The sequence below is a fragment of the Orycteropus afer genome, unplaced genomic scaffold (assembly GCF_000298275.1).
Source record: "Orycteropus afer afer isolate SDZICR_OR568_19922 unplaced genomic scaffold, OryAfe1.0 scaffold00033, whole genome shotgun sequence".
Taxonomy (NCBI): domain Eukaryota; kingdom Metazoa; phylum Chordata; class Mammalia; order Tubulidentata; family Orycteropodidae; genus Orycteropus; species Orycteropus afer.
In genome coordinates this window covers 15,140,889-15,160,662 of record NW_006921620.1, presented here as the reverse complement: position 1 = coordinate 15,160,662, position 19,774 = coordinate 15,140,889, and the positions used below count along the sequence as shown (strand labels likewise).

The 19,774-nt window shown below is 37.9% G+C and overlaps 1 protein-coding gene across 1 annotated transcript in view; it reads right to left on the bottom strand.

Annotated features, from left to right (window-relative positions):
* The window catches only part of MFSD14A (major facilitator superfamily domain containing 14A), an 82,193-nt gene that overhangs the window by 49,601 nt on the left and 12,818 nt on the right, over positions 1–19,774 (bottom strand). Inside the window, exon 2 of the mRNA XM_007936097.1 lies at positions 7,745–7,840. Within this exon, the coding sequence (XP_007934288.1) occupies positions 7,745–7,840 (96 nt within the window). The remainder of the gene's footprint in view (positions 1–7,744; positions 7,841–19,774) is intronic.

Here is a 19,774-nt window from a genome sequence, read left to right as displayed (position 1 = left end):
TTTGGGTTTTTTTTTTTTTTTTGGATTACCAGGAACTTTATGTTATGGTAGATCTTACCACTATGATTTTGCCAAGCCATTTTCCATTCCAATCAAATGGTCTCTTTACTACTTTAGAAATATTCCTATGCTTTTTAATATTCATACTTTTAAAAATTACCTTCCAAAAGTAAATAAATAAATAAATAAAAATGACATTGCATCCATTTTGAATGTTTGCTCCCTTTATTTTCTCTATGTAGTTACCGCTAACCTTCCAAATTACTCCTCAACTACCAAACATTACTCTCCAAAGAAGTAACTGCTTTCTCCCTCAGGGCCATATAATGAGTATTACAGAACTTACTTGGCAGTTAGTGACATAAGCCTTCTGTTATTTCTTGTATTCAGTATTGAGTTAATTACTTTTTGTATTTTCTAAGCTTTTCATGTATTAAATAAATATTTCTTTCAACATCTATTTCAGAATTTTTAGAGACAGGTATTACATCTCCTATGTCTTACATTAATATATCTTTGTCTTTATTAATGCCACATACAGTCCCTTGCCCATAGTAATTATGTTCATTAAATGTCTGTCCTTAACTGATAACAAATTCTGCTTTTAAAAAGACAATGTAACTTGACAATTATGTGATCAAATTAATTTAGCTAAATGTTAGAACATAAAACCCTTCAACAATCTCCCTAAAGGAGTAAATTAAGATAAAATATCTACATTTGATTTTCTCACAAGATTTAAAACAAAGACAAATATAACAAGTAATCTAAATGTTGTAAGAATTTTTGATCAGTGAAGATACTTCAGCACTCACTGGATGTCAGGTCTGAATGGAATATATATATATATATATTTTAACATTTTGCAAAGCATTTTTTTATCCTAATTTTTTTTTTTAGGAATTTTAAAGATTTTGCGCATACAGTAAATACTGATTAAAAAATTAAATGCCTTGGGACTATTCCTGCAGCAAAGGATGCTGAACCATTTACACAGAGGAAATGCTGACAGGAAACAAAGTAGTACAGGGTCTTGCTCTATAACATAGAATGAATCTCTAGCAACTTGAATCATTACACATTAGCTTAGTATTTCCAGAATCATGGGTCTGTCGAAAAGTAAAGCTGCCTCCTTAGCATTACAGATTCTCAGACCCACTATCATTAAATATCTTTTCTAGCTACAGTGTTAATCAGTAGATAATCACTGAATAACCACTACGAGCTCACCACCTATTCATAACCTCTCAAAGTATTAAGATTTCAGTCCTTAAAAATAGATGTGAGTATAAAAATTAACTAACAAACTCCCTTGTTGGTAGAGACTTCACCATCCCTCCATTGGTAAGTTCTTCACGTAAGTATGACTATTTTCTGACTGCATTCTATGTGAATTGAAAACTCAAAGATATTATAGCTACATGAAATAAAAAAGTATATTTCCTAGAATTTCACATTAATTTAAAAAATTAAGACTACCTTAAATCCAAAGCCAAATTATAATTCTATATATATAATTAAATATAATTAATGTAAATCCTAAAATTGGTTATTTGTTAAATGAATGTATTTAAAGACTATCTTTAGTGAAAAAATGCTGAAACTTGAACTATAACTTTTGGAAGCCTAAGAGATACATGTATGGGAAGAGAGTGTTATTGACTTGACATATATATATGGTGTTCTATCTTCATTTCTAAATTAATCTTAAGAGCTGACTCTCCAGCAGGCATCACTTACAATCAGTTTCAAAACACAAAAGACAGTCTAGAAAGAGTGTCTCCTACCAAGCATAACCCCCTGAAACCTACCACCATCCACAACAACAAAAAACAAAATTTATAAGCAAAAAACTTCAAAATGAGTGAAAATTTAAAAAGCCACATTGAATTAATGTATTACTTCTTAATTTGTGATATATACCAGACAGACAACAGAATCACTTCTGAAAAATACACATGGCTCAGCCTCATCCTTAAAGTTTCTGATTTCAGCAATGAAGGTTTATAGGCTAACTTTATAGAAAAGAAAGAAAGAAAAAGGGAGGCAGAGATTATGTGTGTATGTTATGTTGTGAGGTGTAGAAATCACCTTGCAGAAAGCAATCTGGCCTTTTTTTCCCCAGCCACATCACACCTAAGGCAAATGAGTGGGAGATGACCAGACCAAGAGAGACCACATGTTGACTAAGCTTCAAGAAGTATGATGTAATCTAGCATGACCATGAGGGGAGGCCCATATGAACCCTGAAGCTGAGATAAGCTTCTTGGTTGACCATGCATGGGTAAGGACAGCACGTCCTTCTTTGGGACACAGAAGCTTCCTGCTGGGACCCCTCCCAGACCTTACCCTACATGTCTCTTCATTTGTATCCTTTTTGGGCGTAATAAACCTGTAGCCACAAGTATGGTATACTCTGTAAGATTCTGTGAGTCGTTCCAGTGAATTAATGAACTCACAGGAGCAGTGAGAGTCAGAAGAGGTTGGAGTCTACCTATTTGGCCGTATGAAAAAAGGTGTCCCAAATTGTAAGGTCTGACCTAGCTCTGGGTGTCTAGGGTAGAGAAGGGCTGAATGGGCTGCTGATCCAAAGGACAGCTCCTGTTCTAACTTTTGAGCTCTAATCTAGCTCCAGGTTGCTAGGGTTGGAGAGTGAATGCTATCTAGGTGGTTGGTAATAAGATGGAAAAGTGGGAAAGTGAGAGCTGGATCTATCCCTATATTTGGACACATGAAACTGGATTCATGCTAATCCTTACACTACGCATTTAGAGAAAAAGGTAGGATATTCACTGTGTCCCTTACTTAGTGTAATGTCTACAATGATTTACACACATGCCCATGTTCAAAATTTTCCTAAGTGGTATTTGAAAGATCATTGCTGCTCAATGCCCAAAGGCCAAAGTACCTGGACTATGGTAAACCTCAGCACCTAGGCACACTTTAATTTAATTAATATCTTAACAACCTAATCCTTGTTTTATACAAGTCTCTGCTATACTACCTCACCCCAGGTATTTCTCATCACATAAATTAAGGCGGAAAAAAAAAAAGGAATGTGGGGAGGAAATGCATAAAAACTACAATTATTTAAAAACACATACATTACAAATGAGAAAAAAAATTTTAAATAAAAATGAGTATTAATTTTTAAATTTTTTTCTTAGACACTTGATTTTAAAAGTATAATCAAATACTCATGGACTCTAGACTTCCTAGAGCATGGAAGCTGGATGAGTTCCTGAGACTACTGCTCTGAAACAATCTTTAAAACTTACACTAAAAATATCCCCTGAAGTCTTCTTAAAACCAAACAATAGTTTATAGCTTAACTAGTAAAAATATGTCTGCTTTGAGCATGATGCTCTTTTAAGAACTACCTATGTGGGATCAAATGCACAACCACAACTAGAAAAAACAGATATAAACTTTAGGGGGCAGTGAGTTTATGTTAATGGTGGAAGAATACCTCAGAAAAAGAGGGGGAGAATGATTACACAACTCAAAGAATGTAGTCAATGTCACTAAATTCAACATGTAGAAAGCATTGAAATGGTGTATGCTTTGCTGTGTAATTTTCAACAACAAGTAAAACTTTAAATATATAATCAAAATATGAAAAAGGTAAAGAATTGTGAATATGATAACATTATAGACAACTATCTCTAGTGATCCTAACTCATCATTTTGACATTTAAAATTCAAGTATAAAGAACAATCACAGAAACTAACTGTTATAATCATGAAAAACAGTCTTATTGAAATCAAATAATTGCTGTTATAGCAACCATTCAAAATGCAGCCATGCTGGCAAGACAAAAAAAAACTTTAAGTATCCTAAATTAGCACCTTTCATATTCCTAACTCAAATTCAATTCAGGATTTTAAAAAGTAAAACCAATCAAAGGTACTATTCTTTTTCTTAATTAACAAAAATAATTAAGAATACACTAAGCACAGTTAGTTTTCCATTTTTATGAAAAATTAGCCTTAACCACATTTTAATCCTCCATCTGACTGCTAACCAGAAGGCTGGCAGTTCAAACCCACCAGCCACTCCTTGGAAGGAAGATTGGGTGATCTATTTCCGTCATGATACACCACCTCGGAAACCCAAGGAGGGGTCACTATGAGTTGAATCAACTCTACGACACTGAGTTTGTTTTGTTTTGTTTTTACTTAGCTAATAAGCAGCTCAGGTAGTTGAAGTATCCAGCTGCTAACTAAAAAAGGTCAGTGGTTCAAACTCACTAGCCGCTCCACAGGAGAAAGATGAGGCAGTCTGCTTCTACACAGATTTATAGCCTTGGAAACCCTATGGGGCAAGTCCACCCTGTCCTATAGAGTCATTATGAGTCAGGATCCACTTGGTAGCAGTTACTTAGCTGCCAATACTGGGCTGCCAGAAACTCTTGACTATCTAAAACATGGTATGAACCACTAGTCCCACTTTCCCAAAAGACTGAGTATTAAGAATCAAGAAGGCCTATGTGTACTAGCACTCAAATTTGCAATTTACTATCATATTAGCAAGTAAATTGCTTATCTTTTCTCAACCTCAGTTTCCTCATCACTGATAATATGGTGGGTGTAAGGATTAAAAATGTAATTTAAATGCTTAAAACTGTACTTGGGCACATCAAAATATAAATATTCATTGGCAGTTTACTATTAAAAAGCTCAAGCACCTAATAAAAGTAATCTACCAGACAGATTTACATGCTCAATTGGTAATAGATTATAAACAAACACACTGGAACATTAGGAAAGATAATGTAAATGTGTGAGACCACATGGCTAGTAGAACACCTTCAGAGCTGCTGACATCAATCACTACAATATAATGAAGTTACATATATCATAACAATGAATTTCCATCATCTAAAATACTTTGAATTTAATATTCTTGCATTATAAAGAAATATATAAATTTAATTTGAAAAATTTTTATCAGAAATTATTTAAATTGCTGTATTTTAAAAGGCCAAATTTCAATTATTTTGAAAATCTATTTATATAGACCTCATGACCCATTATAGGATTATAAATGTTCTTAAAAAGAAAAGGACCTCAAGCAAAACATAGTCAAGTCAGAATTCTAAAATTATACGTCAGTTATTCATGGGACAACTTAACTTCAAAGCATGAATTATTTTATTTTTTACTGTGATTTGGGTGAAGGTTTACAGAGCAAATTCACTTTCCATACAGAAGTTCACATATACTTTGTCTCATGACACTGACCACAGTTTACTACAATGCAACAGCTCCCCTCCCACTTCCTTCCCATAGTTACTTCTTCCCTGTGTCCATCCCTCCATGCACTCCGCCCCCTGAGCTGTCTGCCTGTGCATAAGCAGCCCTTCTTTATCCCATGATTGTTCTCTCCAAGGAGTGTATCTCCCTGAGCTAAATGTTCAACTCACATGCCTGTATTTTGTTTGGCTGGAAACCACAGGTGTAGGTTCAATTCCAGATCTGAAGGGCTGCTAGGGGCCATAGTCTCAATGGTTCCACCAGGCTCTACTGGACCAGCAAACCTGGTCCCCCCCCCTTATTTTTTTCCTCCAAATGATTCTGAGTTTTGTTCCACATTGTTCTCCCTCTCTATCAAGGATCTCCTACACAGATCCCCTTCCAAGTGGATGACAGTGGTAGCCAGGCACCATCTAGTTCTTCTGGTCTCACAGTTGTATAGGCTACAGATCGGATGGTGTACCAGTTGCTAGGACTAACTGTTTCCATGAATTTTGGTTTTCTTCATTCTTCTTTGCTCTGGACGAGGAGAGACCCATTGCTGCATCTGATGGCAGCTTGCTAGTTTTTAAGATCCTAGTCACTACTCGCCAAGTAGGAGGTGGAATAATGTTTTGTATAATATGTTATCAAAGCATGAATTATTACAAATAGAAATATGTTTATTAGAGGCTTTTCTTTTCCTTTGAGTCCTGTTATAGCAGTACTCATGAATATGCCTTATATAATTGAAATTAACTGATAAATGTTTTATATAGCTACAGTAATGATTATGTTAATTGTAATAATATGCTAAGAAATATGGAACATAAATTTTCTTAATTAGACTAGTTCAATCTACTTATATGATCAACTAATTTTTTCAAAGAAAAATTTTTTTATAAAAAACTTTCTGCATAGGCACCAGTGATACAAAATACTTGCAGTCCTTACAGAAACAATAGAAGATACACACAGAGTAATCCCTTACACACAACCAGACACTATGGGAGAGAAATCCAATAGATCTACTGTCTCAGGACCATGGTACTGGCGGGCACCAGATTCAGTTGGCACAACAAAATACATCAACTCCTTGTTCCACATCCTACATTGGTGAGTAGCGACTGGGGTCTTAAAAGCTTTCAAGCGGCCATCTAAGACACAGCTAACAGTCTCCTAGCGTCAGAAGCGAAGAAGAGTGCAAAAAAAAAAAACAAGGTCGTTTAGAAGCAATTAGCCCTAGGACACGAAGGCCCTCGAAACCAGAAGAACTAGATGGCGCCCAGCTGCCAATGCCAACCACTCAGGAAAATATCAAATCTGGAGATCCTGGATAGAGTAGGAGGAAAAACATGGAACAAAATGCAAAAACACAACAATGACCAGAATTACTGGTCAGATGAAATCTGGTGAGACCCCCAATACTATGGCCCTAGAATACATTCTACGCCTGGAATAAAACACACCCCTCCCAGGGGCTAGCTTTCAGCCCAATAGTTAACAAGATGTACACGCAGACCACTCATCCCAAGATGATGCACCCACATACTCTATGGTAATAGAGCAATAGCCCACGGGGCACCAGAGGACCAACGTTCAAATTGAGGAAATGCAGGACAAACAGGAGTGCATAAATATGAGGGGCACAGAGGGAGGGTTACAGGGTAGGGAGGAGAGGAGACTGGCTTAGGGTTGGACATGGTGAATGGGGAATGAAACTAAATGTACGCGTTATGTTGAATGTAAAACAAGCTCTTAAAAAATAAATAATAATAAAACAAAATTACAGGAAAAAAAAAATCTTTCTGTGTAACAACGAGCAAGCTTATGAAAGTATAAGGAAGTATCTTTTGCTGTATTATTTATCCAACGTGGAGTCATCATGAGTTGGAATCAATTCAATCATAACTAAGAAGATACTAGATGATTATTTTTTAGGATTCTTAGCCTAAAATAAAATAATCTTGTACTCTGAAAACAGTGTTCCTGGGTAGCACAAATGGTTAAGTACTCATATGCTAATAAAGGCTGGCAGTACTGACTCACCCAGAGGCACATGAGAAGAAAGGCCTGGTGATAAACTTCTGAAAGGTCATAACCTTGAAAACTATATGGAGTAGTTCTACTCTGATACATACAACGTCACCATGAGTTGGAATTGACTCAACAGCAATTGATTAGAAGACACAATTACATAAATGCAATAATTATGCTGAGTGAGATTCAGAGCCATACGTATCATCTTTCCTAAATCTATCACTCATACAGAAGTCCCTTTCATTCTACCCAAACAGGGTGGTTATTAAGCTTTTGGCTAAACATGCTCAGTGTTCACTAGAAGATTCACACTCCCACCCCAAAAAAGTAAGACAGAGGGAAAGTTTGGAAAGACAACTAAAGCAATACGGAGTGCACTGGAGGGTTGACAATATTGGTAGGAGAAATAATCATAGGAAAAAAGGGGCCACATTTTTCCTCTAAGACTGAAGGAAAAAAAATTACTTACCACCAACGTGGGTGCTGTCAATAATCCCCAAGCAAAAAACTCCAAAAAGATGACAATAACCGCATGATAAACACTGGGAGAGCCAATTCCTTGAGGCTACAAAAAACAGATTTTTAAAAGTTAATAAACCAGTAACTGCATTCCAGTATGACTAACAATGATGGCAATAGTCAACAAATATTTATTTAAAACATATATATTTGAATACAATGTCAAACATCTGGATAGTCACTGTCTCTTTCCTCAAGGAGCTGATGATTAAGTGACAGGGACAAAAAAAAAAATAAGTAAACTAATTAATTAAAGTAGTATTGTGCAATGGAAACACAGAGTCCAGGGTAGGAATGGGAACATCAAGGAAGATTTCCAAAGGCTTAAAGGATATAACAGGCAGAGGTAAGGGAGTGAGGAGGGGATGAGGGAAGGCATGAATACAGCTCAGGCCAAAGCAGCAGTCTGCACAAAGGTTCCAAAGTGTGAGAATATGAGGCACTGTGGGTCTCATACGTAGCTGAATGTAAATAGAGCAGGGACTGCATTTTGGAGAGTATCAAGAAACTGATGAGAGGTACACAAGGACTAACTTTCATGCTAAGGAATCTACACTTAATTCTGAAGGCAATGGGGAGCCACTAAAGGATATTAATTAAGACTTACATGATCAGATGAAAGCTTTAAGAAAGGTCATGCTGGCAAAGATGCAACAGATGGATTAAAGGAGGGCAAAATTAGACAGAAATTAGTAGTCAGAAACCCACTAAACTAACCCCAAATCACAGTAACATGTGGTAAGAAGCATAACAAGCATCACCATGGCTCAACAAACCCCAGAGCAGCATGTAAGAAACAGGATCAGATATACACAAGAAAGAAAATATAAAATTAAGTTTATACTGCTGCTTAAGCTGTGTTAAGAATTACTTCAATCTGTTGAATTTTATATTTTTAAAGACAATATTAAATGGATGGAAAAGCAAATGACCTATATAACATGAACTCAATCTTTACTAACGAGTTTGTCTAATGACAGGTAAGATTTTCTAGCTAGAAGTCTAAATTACTGCTGTTTGACCTCCTCAATCAACTTTAAAAAAAAAAAAAGCAAAACCTTTAAGATATGTGTATCAGGATTTGCACAAAGATGTATACACGTTATAATGCCATACTTAAGTTTTATAGTATAGTCAACACTTTACATGAAAGTATTAAGCATTTGAATTTCTCTACACACTAAAAATAACGCTGTACCATTTTTCACACCACTGTAATGCATCATCATCATCATCATTTAAAATAACAGATGCTTCTACTGCCTTGCAGTTTATGTACCTGTAAAGCCCCATGGTAGAATCTGCAACAAAAACTTGAAACTTGAGTTCAGAAACTAGAGACAAAAGGTGGAGGGGACAACATGAGTTGAAGGACCATGGTTTGAAATCAATCTGTGAATGGTCTCAGTCATTCAACAAATATTAAAAAATTCCTACTATGTACCTGAAGAAGGAGCTCTAGTGGTGTAGTGCCTAAGGCATTTGACTGCTAACCAGAAGGTTGGTGGTTCAAACCCATTAGCCACTCACAGAAAGAAGACTGGGCAATCTACTTCGATAAAGGTTTACCGCCTCAGAAACCCACAGGGGATCACTGAGTCAGAACTGACTCAACAGCAGTGAGCTTGGTTTGTGCAAAAACGGCAAGGAGGTATGGACCTTTTCCAGTTGGTTAGTGCAAAAACGGCAAGGAGGCCACATGTTCTGACCTCCTCTAATCTCACAAGAGGAAGACAGGATTATCAGCAGTAACCCAAGGCCTATTACTGAAAGGCCAAACATGCTGCCTCCCTCCAGCCCTTTCACCAACCGTTCCTCCCAAAGCACCCACCACCTCTCTCCTGGGTTCGATAATTCGCTGCAGTGGCCACACAGAACTCACAGTTTATGAGGTTTATTAGGGAAGCACCAGGCTACAACTCAAGTTCAGGAAGAACGCTCAGTCTCTTTTCCAGCCCACCGTCCCTCAGCCAAGAGTCTCTCACAGTCTCTTTCCCAGCAGTGCTGGTCCCTTGGTGTCTCACTCAGCAATGCATGTCTCTTGCGTCTCTTTCCCAGCAACGCGTGTCTCAGGAGCCCGTGTCTCTTTCAGCAGCACGTCTTCCTCAACCAGCAGTCAGAGAGAGTTCTGCCTCTGGGAGGTCTCCTTTAGAGCCCGCAGGGTGGTCAAACTAGCCAATTATAGCATCAGAACTCTAAGCACCTGAGAGAGAGTGGGCACCTCCCAGAACATTGTTTTGTGCCTCTCCCAACAGAAATATTCCAGGTGGACACCTTCAGCAATCAGGAGCTCCTCACTTGCTCATAGAAAATCCCACCTTGGAGTTTACAAAGACTTATGGGTAGAAAAGCCACACAAAGTAATTTACTACACTGCAGTTTGGTTTGGCATATACCTGAGGTGCACGGATTACAAAAATATGACACACTATCTACCCTCACGTTTCACAGTCTCAATGGAAAAACTGCTTATAATTATGTGCTTATATGTAAATGCAGTAAAAGATATGTATAGGTTAGGAAGCAAGCAAAGAATGTTACAGGAAAATGAAGTGGTGTGGGTAGTCACATGGAAGAAAATAAGAATGAAAAATGAGGTCACAAGGGCCATGACAGTTTAAGGTTGCTGCAGAATCAAGTTCTAGTCATGGAGGAAAGAGAGGGGAGACAGAAGAAGTAGCCTGTAATCTCTAAGCTTTATTGAAAAATTTTTCTTCTTAATTCTAGAGACATAGGAAACCACTGAGGGGTTTCTAGAATAGAAGGGTGTAATCAAATCTGAATTTTTTTTAATAGTTGACTCTGGTGAGTTCATAGAGAATAAAAGTGAGGAGGAAATCATGCTAAAGTATGCTATTTGAACTGACATATGCCAAGACATGATGAAGGCATGAAACGGGAATGACACTGATATTGAAGAAGAAGAAATGGATATGGTTAAGTATTTAGGATCTGGAGTTGGCAGAACTTGATAAATGTAGGAGAGAATCAAGAATGACCTCTAAGTTTTTAACATGGCTGTCTAGTGGTAGAAGTTGGCAGCTTCTTCTTCCTCTTGAGGTACTTCAGGTTTTGTGTCCAAGAGCCAGCCTTCTTATTTGAAATATTTCTATTGTCCTTGAACTCTGATTAAACACTCAGCAGTAAATGTTGAGTTTGAAACCACCAAAGTGGCTGAGATTATCTGGAGAGTATAAAGTGCAGTAAGAAAGAACCCAAGGAACATCCAACATTTAAGTAGTAGGCAGAGAAAAAGGAAGCTGGCAAGATAAAGAAGGAACATCAGAGAGCTATCAGAACAATCAAGAGAAGAGACAAAGGAGGAATTTTAGGAAAGGGTGATGACCAATACCAAATAAAGAAGGTAGAGTAAGATTCCATCAGAAAAATGTATACCACCATACAGACCCAGTGCCTAGCAGAATATCTGACTGAACTTCTCAGGGCCTTTAACATATTAATTTATATTATGAATCTCCAAGAAGATTTAGTATATGTTGTTTTTAAAATATGACCATATAATACGTAATAGCTCATGGAACATCTGAGTTCCGTGAATACCGATTAAAAAGATGACAATTATACACACACACACATATCAAAATACACACACAGGGCAAACAGGTAAGAAGAAAACAATGTGTTAAAAGCACTTCTTTGTTTAAGTGAAGAATATTTAATCAGCCAAGGAAAATGTCAAGGAAGGTTTCCTAGAGGAGGTATAATCTGAGCTCTGAAAGTCCAGGGGAAAGATGTCAGAATGTCAGGGGTGGGGGGTAAACAGGAGAGAAGAGGATGATGGCCAAGAGCATCTGAGGTGAAGGGAACAGGATATGCAAAGGCAGATTAGATTTTGGCTAATATCTAAGTAGGAAAGTGGTAAAGGTTGAAGCTGGAGAGGTGAGCAGAGGCTAAACCATAAAAGGTCTTTTAAAACACATTAAAGAATCTGGGAAGGGAAGACAGCAGAGAGACTAAAAGTACCATCACAGGATTGTCTTTCTAGATTGGTAACTTTACTGCAATTTGGCAAATAAGCTGAATCGGAAGCAGAAAGACCAGGAAGTTGGCTGTAGTAGAAAATCTGGTAAGAGGTAGCTGTAACATGAAGATAAGTAGCTACAGGGATGGACCAAAGTGAATGGATAAAAAAAGTTTGGGAGGTGGAATCAATAGGACTCAGTGGTTTACTAGATATGGGAGAAGAAGGCAAGAGAGTATCAAAGATTAAAAAAAAAGATTTCAATTTCAGGCGTGGTCAACTAGACAGAGGAAAGGGGAAAGCATGACAGATGAATTTAGTTTTATGTATACTGGTTCTAAAAAAGCATGTACAATAGCTAAATTTAAAAGGCAAACATTGAGGATTATGCAAGAAATAACTAAAGATTAATGTGGTAACTAAGTGAAGCATTCATAAAAATCAATACAGAAGCAATAAGAGACATCATTAAAAAATACGAAGGACATTAAGTAATTTTTGAAATAGTTAACAATTGTGTAACAGTTGTATTTATAACACTAGCAAAAGAAAAAAAGAGTAGCTTCTGAGGCTGCTTTGTAAAACCAATTGATTTGGTTTCTTGGTTTAGAAATTTAGGGTTATGGTTTCATGGGACATCCCAGTTAATTGGCCTAATAATGCATTTAGAAGTTCTGTTCTACCTCCTAGTTCCTTATAGTGTGCCTGGGGTCTTAAAAGCTTTCGAGCAGCCATCAAGGCATGACAACTGGTCTCTACTTGCCCGGAGCAAAGAATAAGGAGAGTAATAGGAGGAAGAAAAGGAATGTGTGGCTAATTGCCTCCATGAACAACAGCTTCCTCTGCCATGAGCCTGGATGGTGCTGGTTACCATTACTAAACATTTTCAGCAAAGAGTCTACATAAAAATCCTGATCAAAGTGGGGGGTGGGGGAGAAATACACAGAACAATATTTAAAATTCTCATGGAATCCACATTTTCTGGAGCCACTGAGAGTGGATGAACCCTTGAAACTATTGCCCTGAGGTAATCTTTAAACCTTAAACCAAAAATAACCCCTAAAGCCTTATTAAAACCAAACAGTAGTTTAGCTTAACTAATAAAGAATGTCTGCCTTATCCTCTTTAAGATCTACATATATGGGATCAAATTGACAACATTAACTTGAAAGATTAGATAGGAAATTTAGGGGGCAGTGAGTTTATGCTAAAGAAAGAAAAGGAGGGTAAGAATGGTTGCACAACTAGTAGAACTGAGGTGAAGTGAGTTGCATGGTATGGCTTTTCTAGTCACAGTCTTTGTAACTCCCACCACATCAGTGGATGGGACTATGCAAATATGTGTTAACTTGGTTGGGCAGCTGGTAGTAATTTCCTATAATGAGACTGGCAATTAACTGAGTGGTGGAATTTGCTGGGAGCAACTGAGTAGCTCCTTTTAAAGTCCTGATTGTTAAAGCATCCACCTGGGGTCTTTCTGTTGGAGAAGCACAAAGTTATCATCTGGAAAAGTTTGCCCTCAGGTGTGCAGAACTCTGATGCTGGGATTGGTTAGTGTTGCCACTCTGCCAGGTTTAAAATGAGACCTCCTAGAAGCAGAGGGGCATGCTCATGGCATAGTGCCTAAGGCATTTGACTACTAACCAGAAAGCTGGAAGTTCAAACCCACCAGCCACTCCTCAGAAGGAAGACTGGGCAATCTACTGCCATAGAGATACTTCCTCAGAAATCCAAGGAGGGCTCGCTATGAGTCAGAATTGACTCCACTGCAGTGAGTTTGTGTGTGTGTGTGTGTGTGTGTGTAGAGGCAGAAGGGGAATCTTACTGCTGGATGAAAGAGATGCCCAGCTGGGAGAGAGTGGCAGTGGAACCAAGATGCATGGGACAGAGACTCAGGCTTACCTGGTCCACAGAAGCAGAGGCCAGGCCAAAAGGCCAAGGTCCAGAGAGGTATGTCTAAGGGCACAGCAAAGGGGAGACTATTCTGATCAAAGAACTGTATCCTGAACTTGAATTGCAGCCTGCTGCTTTCCTAATCAACCCCATAATCTGTGAGTTCTGTGTGGCCACTACAGCGAATTATCAAACCTAGCAAATAGGCGGTGGGGGGCCATGGGAGGGATGGTTGGTGGTAAGAGGGCTGGAGAGTGGCAGCATGTCTGGCCTCACAGGAACAGGCCTTGAGCTGCTGGTGGTGATTCTGTTTTCCTCTTGTGAAGTTGTTGTTAGTTGTTAGGTGCCATTGAGTCATTTCCAACTCGTAGCAAACCTATGCACAGCAGAACGAAACACTGCTCAGTCCCACACCAATTCAATGATCCCTGCTATTCTTGAGCCCATCGCCATAGCCACTGTGTCAATCCATCTTTGAGGGGACTTCCCGTCCTTTGTCAACCATCCACCTTACCAAGCATGACATCCTTCTCCAGGGAACGGTCCCTTCTGAAAACATGACCAAAGTATGTGAGACAAAGTTTGGCCATTCTCGCCTCCAAGTGCATTCTAACTGCACTTCCTCCAGGACATATTTGTTAGATCTTTTAGCAGTCCATGGTACTCTCAGCATTCTTTGCCAGCACCACAACTCAAAGCATCAACTCTTCTTTGGTCTTCTTTATTCATTGTCCAGCTCTCACATGCATATGAGGAGAATGAAAATACCATGGCTTGTGTCAGGTGCACCTTAGTACTCAAGGAGATACCTTTGCTCTTCAGCGCTTGAAAGAGGTCCTTTGCAGCCGATTTGCCCGGTGCTATACATCGTTAGATGTCCTGACTGCTGCTTCCATTGGTGCTGATTGTAGAACCAAGCAATGTGAAGTCTTTGACAACTTCCAATCTCTTCTCCATTTATCATGTTGCTGCTTATAGGTCCAGTTGTGAGGGTTTTTGTTTTCTTTATAGTGATACATAATCCATACTGCAGACTGTATTCTTTAATCTTCATCAGTAAGTGGTTCAAGTCAGACTCACTTTCAGCAAGCAAAATTGTGTCATCAGCGTATTGCAGGTTGTTAATGATTCTTCCTCCAATCCTGACGCCATGTTCTTCATATAGTCCAGCTTCTCAGATTATTTGCTCAGCATATAGATTAAATGAGTATGGTGAAGGGATACAACCCTGACGCACTCCTTTCTTGATTTTAAACCATGCAGTGTCCTCTTTGTTCTGTTAGAATGACAGCCTCCTGGTCTATGTACAGGTTCCTCATGAGTACAATGAAGTGTTCTGGAATTCCCATTCTTCTCAATGTTACCCATAATTTTCTTCGGTCTTCTTTATTCATTGTCGAGCTCTCACATGCATATGAGGAGACTGAAATACCATGGCTTGTGTCAGGTGCAAGGATATATCTTTGCTCTTCAGCACTTGAAAGAGGTCCTTTGCAGTTGATTTGCTCAGTGCTATACATCGTCTGATGTCCTGACTGCTGCTTCCATTGGTGTCAATTGTAGAACCAAGCAATGTGAAGTTTATGACAACTTCAATCTTTTCTCCATTTATCATGATGCTGCTTATAGGTCCATATGATCCACACAATCAAATGCTTTTGCATAGTGAATAAAATGTTAAGTAAACATCTTTTTGGTATTCTTTGCTTTGAGACAAGATCCATCTGGCATCGGCAATGATATCCTTCATTCCGTGTCTTCTTCTGAATCCAGCTTGCATTTCTGGAAGTTCTCTGTCAATATACTGCTGTAACCATTTTTGAATTATCTTCAGTAAGATTTTACTTGCATGTGATATTAATGATATTGTTTGATAATTTCTACACTGTGTGGAATCATCTTTCTTTGGAATGGGTACAAATATGGATCTCTTCCAGTCAGTTGGTCAGGTAGCTGTCTTCCAAATCTCTTGGCATAATTGAGTGAGTGCCTCCAGTGGGCATATGTTTGTTGAAAACATCTCAGTGGGTATTCCATCAATTCCTGGTGCCTTGTTCTTTTCCAGTTTCTTTAGTGTAGCTTCAACTTCTTCCTTTAATACCATTGGTTCTTGACCATATGGCACCTCCTGAAATGGATGGACATCAACAAGGTCTTTTTGGTACAATGACTCTGTGTATTCCTTCCATCTTCTTTTGATGCTTCCTGCATCATTCAATATTTTGCCCATAGAATCTTTTAATATTGCAACATGAGGCTTAAATTTTTTCCTCAGTTCTTTCAGCTTGAGAAATGCCAAGCGTGTTTTCCCTTTCGGTTTTCTAACTCCAGGTCTTTGCACACTTCATTATAGTAACTGGCTTTGTCTGCTTGAGCTGCTCTTTGAAATCTTCCGTTTAGCTCTTTTATCTTGTAATTTCTTCATTTGCTTTAGCTACTCTCCACCCAAGGGCAATTTTCAGAGTGTCTTCTGACATCCATTTTGTTTTTTTCTTCCTTTCTCATCTTTTTAATAACCTCTTGCTTTCATCAAAAGTTCTTGATTCTTATATTCTTATATTCCCCTAATTCTTCTGGTTTTTTGGTCACTGATGTTCAATGCATCAAAATCTATTCTTTAGATGGTCTCTAAATTCAGGAGGGATATATTCAAGGTCATGTTTTGGCTCTCGTGGACTTGTTTTAACTGTCTTCAAGTTACATTTGCATATAAGCAGTTGATGGTCTGTTCCACAATCAGCTCCTGGGTTTGTTTTGGCTAAAGATAATGAGGTTTTCCATCACCTCTTGCCACAGATATAGTCAATATGATTCCTGTGTACTCCATCTGGTGATGTCCATGTGTACAGCCACCATTTGTGTTGTTGGAAAAAGGTACTTGCAATGAATAAGTCGTTGGTCTTGCAGAATTCTATCATGCAGTCTTCAGTGTTATTTCTGTCACCAAGGCCAAATTTTCCAATTACCAGTAATTCTTCTTTGTTTTCAACTTTTGCATCCCAGTCACCAGTGATAATTAACACACCTTGCGTACATGTTCGGTCAATTTCAGATCGCACAAGTTGATAAAAATCTTCAATTTCTTCATGTTTGGCTTTGGTGGTTGGTGCGCAAATTTGAATAATCGTAGTATTAACTGGTCTTCCTTGTAGGCATATGGATATTATCCTATCACTGACAGCACTGTACTTTAGGACAAATCTTGAAACATCTTTTGTGAAGATGAATGCCACACCATTCCTCTTCAGACTGTCATTCCCAGCATAGTAGATCATATGGTTGTCTGATTTAAAATGGCCAAAACTGGTCCACTTCAGCTCACTGATGCCTAGGATATCAATCTTTATGCATTTTTAACATTTCATTTTTAACAACTTCCAATTATCCTAAATTCATACTTCATACATTCCATGTTCCAATTATTAATGGATGTTTGCAGTTGTTTCTTCTCAAATTGAGTTGTGCCATGTCAGCAAATGGAGGTACTGAAAGCTTTAGTTTATCCATACTACTAAGGCTGGTTCTACTCTGATGATGCAGGTCTTTTCCACTCGTATTCTGAGTGTCTGCTGACCTAAGGGACTGGTCTTCCTGCACTGTATCTGACAATGTTTCAGGGCTATTCATAAAGTTGCACAATAATGTATCAGACAGTGTTTCTCTGCTATTCATAAGGTTTTCCCTGACCAATTCTTTGAGAAGTGGATGGCCTCTTCCTTCTTCCTAGTCTATCTCAGTCTGTAAGCTGCAATGAAACCTGTGCACCATGTGTAACCCTGCTGGCATTTGACACACCAGTGGCACAGCCTCAAGCCTCACAGCAACACACAAGCCACCACCGTACAACAAACTGACTGACAAGTTTGTCTTCCTTAGCTGTTCAAAACATTTCCACTCTACCCTTACCTGGATCCTGGGGTTCTGTGTAGTTAGAGGAGGTCAAGAGATGTCGCCTCCTTGCCCCTTCAGCAAGAATGTAGTCAATGTCACTGAACTGTACAAGTAGAACCTGTCAAATTGGTGTATATTCTGCTGTTTATCCTCAACAACCACAAACACACACAAACACAAATCTATCCTAAGGAAATAAACATTCAGAAAATAATCTACCACAAAGATGTTCACTACAGCATTATTTATAGTACGAAAAGTAGCAATCTGTATGTTAAACATTTAGCTTTATATCCTGTTATCAAATCACAACAAAATTCAGATGGAGTAATACGCAGTCAAAAAATGTTCATGGATAATTTTAAATGGCATGTAAAATTGCTGCTAGCAGCATCGAATTAAAAAATATCAAAGTAGGATATAAAACTGTTTATGTAGGGTAACCACAATTTTGCTTTACAAAAAACAAACACTCACCTCAATGTTAATAGCATTTATGTTGAATAGTGATTTTGTAAGTGACTTAACATTGTTTATTGTGCTGTTCTGTATTTTTGGTTCTATAATAACAACAACAACATATATTTTAAATTCTTCTCTAATAAGCATTCTAATACTTTACATAAAAAGAGAAAAAGAGGCAGCTGCATATATTTTTCTCTCTTCTAAGCCATTTTTTCAGAAGATTACCCAAGATTGGGAGAGAAAAGTATATTCGTTGCCCTCAATAAAAAAATGAGGTGGGAGGGATATTTACATCTTCTAAAGCACTGGTAATTTTGAGAATTTTATTATATCCACATTCATCTCTTCCAATTTAAGTGACTTCAAAATCAATACAGATCTTAAAAAAAAAACTGGCAAATTTAAAAAATATTTTACTAATTTGGAATTAAGAAAACTTCTCGATAGGGCTTTTGATATAAAAGGCTGGTAGTTTTGTTTTGTAACAAGTTTCATTTTTTAAATTTGGCTTTCTGACTGTGCTTGTGCCTTCAACATTTTCACAATTTTCTGCTCCTCAATAAGGAAAGCACACTTGATCATGTCCTGAACACATTTAGCACAGATGGAACCACTATAGGCCCTGGTGACATGTTTTTGGATTTTTTTTTTAGGGACAACTGCATAAAAGCTTTAGGTTTCAAAGCATGAACCCCTTGAAGCCTGGGTAAAGACTGCATGTGCATTTTGGTGCTTTACCAATCTTCTTGATATAAAGGTAAACAATTCTATTACCAGGGGCTCAGGACAGCCTACTTTTGTTAGAGGCTATAGTAGGACTGGCTACCGCAATAGGCCAGATGCTAGACCACCATTCTGAATGAAAAGACTGGTAGTTTTAACGGAATACCTATCAAACAGCAAGATTATAGGACAATTTGGGGAAGAATAAAGGGGTCACAGACTAAGCAGAGGCTTGAGGGCAAGGGATTAATGAACAAGAAGAGGGCAGATATCTGACCAGTCAGTGAAGGTCTGCAATGTCAAGAGTGGTTGAGTTTAGATCATAAAGAGGATCAGCAGATGACATTTGAGAATGCAAGAGAAAGTAAAAAATTATGGAGACACATCTGAACACATAATAACACGTACCCAACCCAACATGACAGAATAAGCCACCTAAAACCATAATAATTACTATACCAAAAGTCTATTCAGCAAAGTAATTCCTCTCTTATGGAGGCATGAGAGATGGTTCCATGGTAGTTACCTCTGATCTTAACCTCAGAACTCAGAGATAATCAGAGATAATCTCCTTCAACTCTCATCTTCCCCTTCCAACCCAATTTCCCAAATCATATTCTCCATTAGTAATAGATGATGGTTTAATAATCTAAGCTTTTGGCTAAGCCTTTAAAAATCAACTTACTTATTCTTTTAACCTGTAATACTAGATAACTTCTATAAAGTTATATTTTGCTATGTAAGATACTTATTTTGTTTAGCTTAAATTTACCCTTTTCAAGCTCATGCACCCAGAAGCAGGCCCTGTGCTTTATTCTTCTAGGTGGAGCATGTGACACATGCATAGCACAAAGGTGCTTAATAACTTATAACACTTTACATTCATAATCTTATTTACTCTCCCTTACAACATTTCAAGTTAGAGACTATTATTATCTCCATTATATAGTCCACAATGATGCAACAAGTAAGAGATGGAGCAAACAGGCAGTCTGATTCCAGAGTCTGTTTTAACCATTATACACA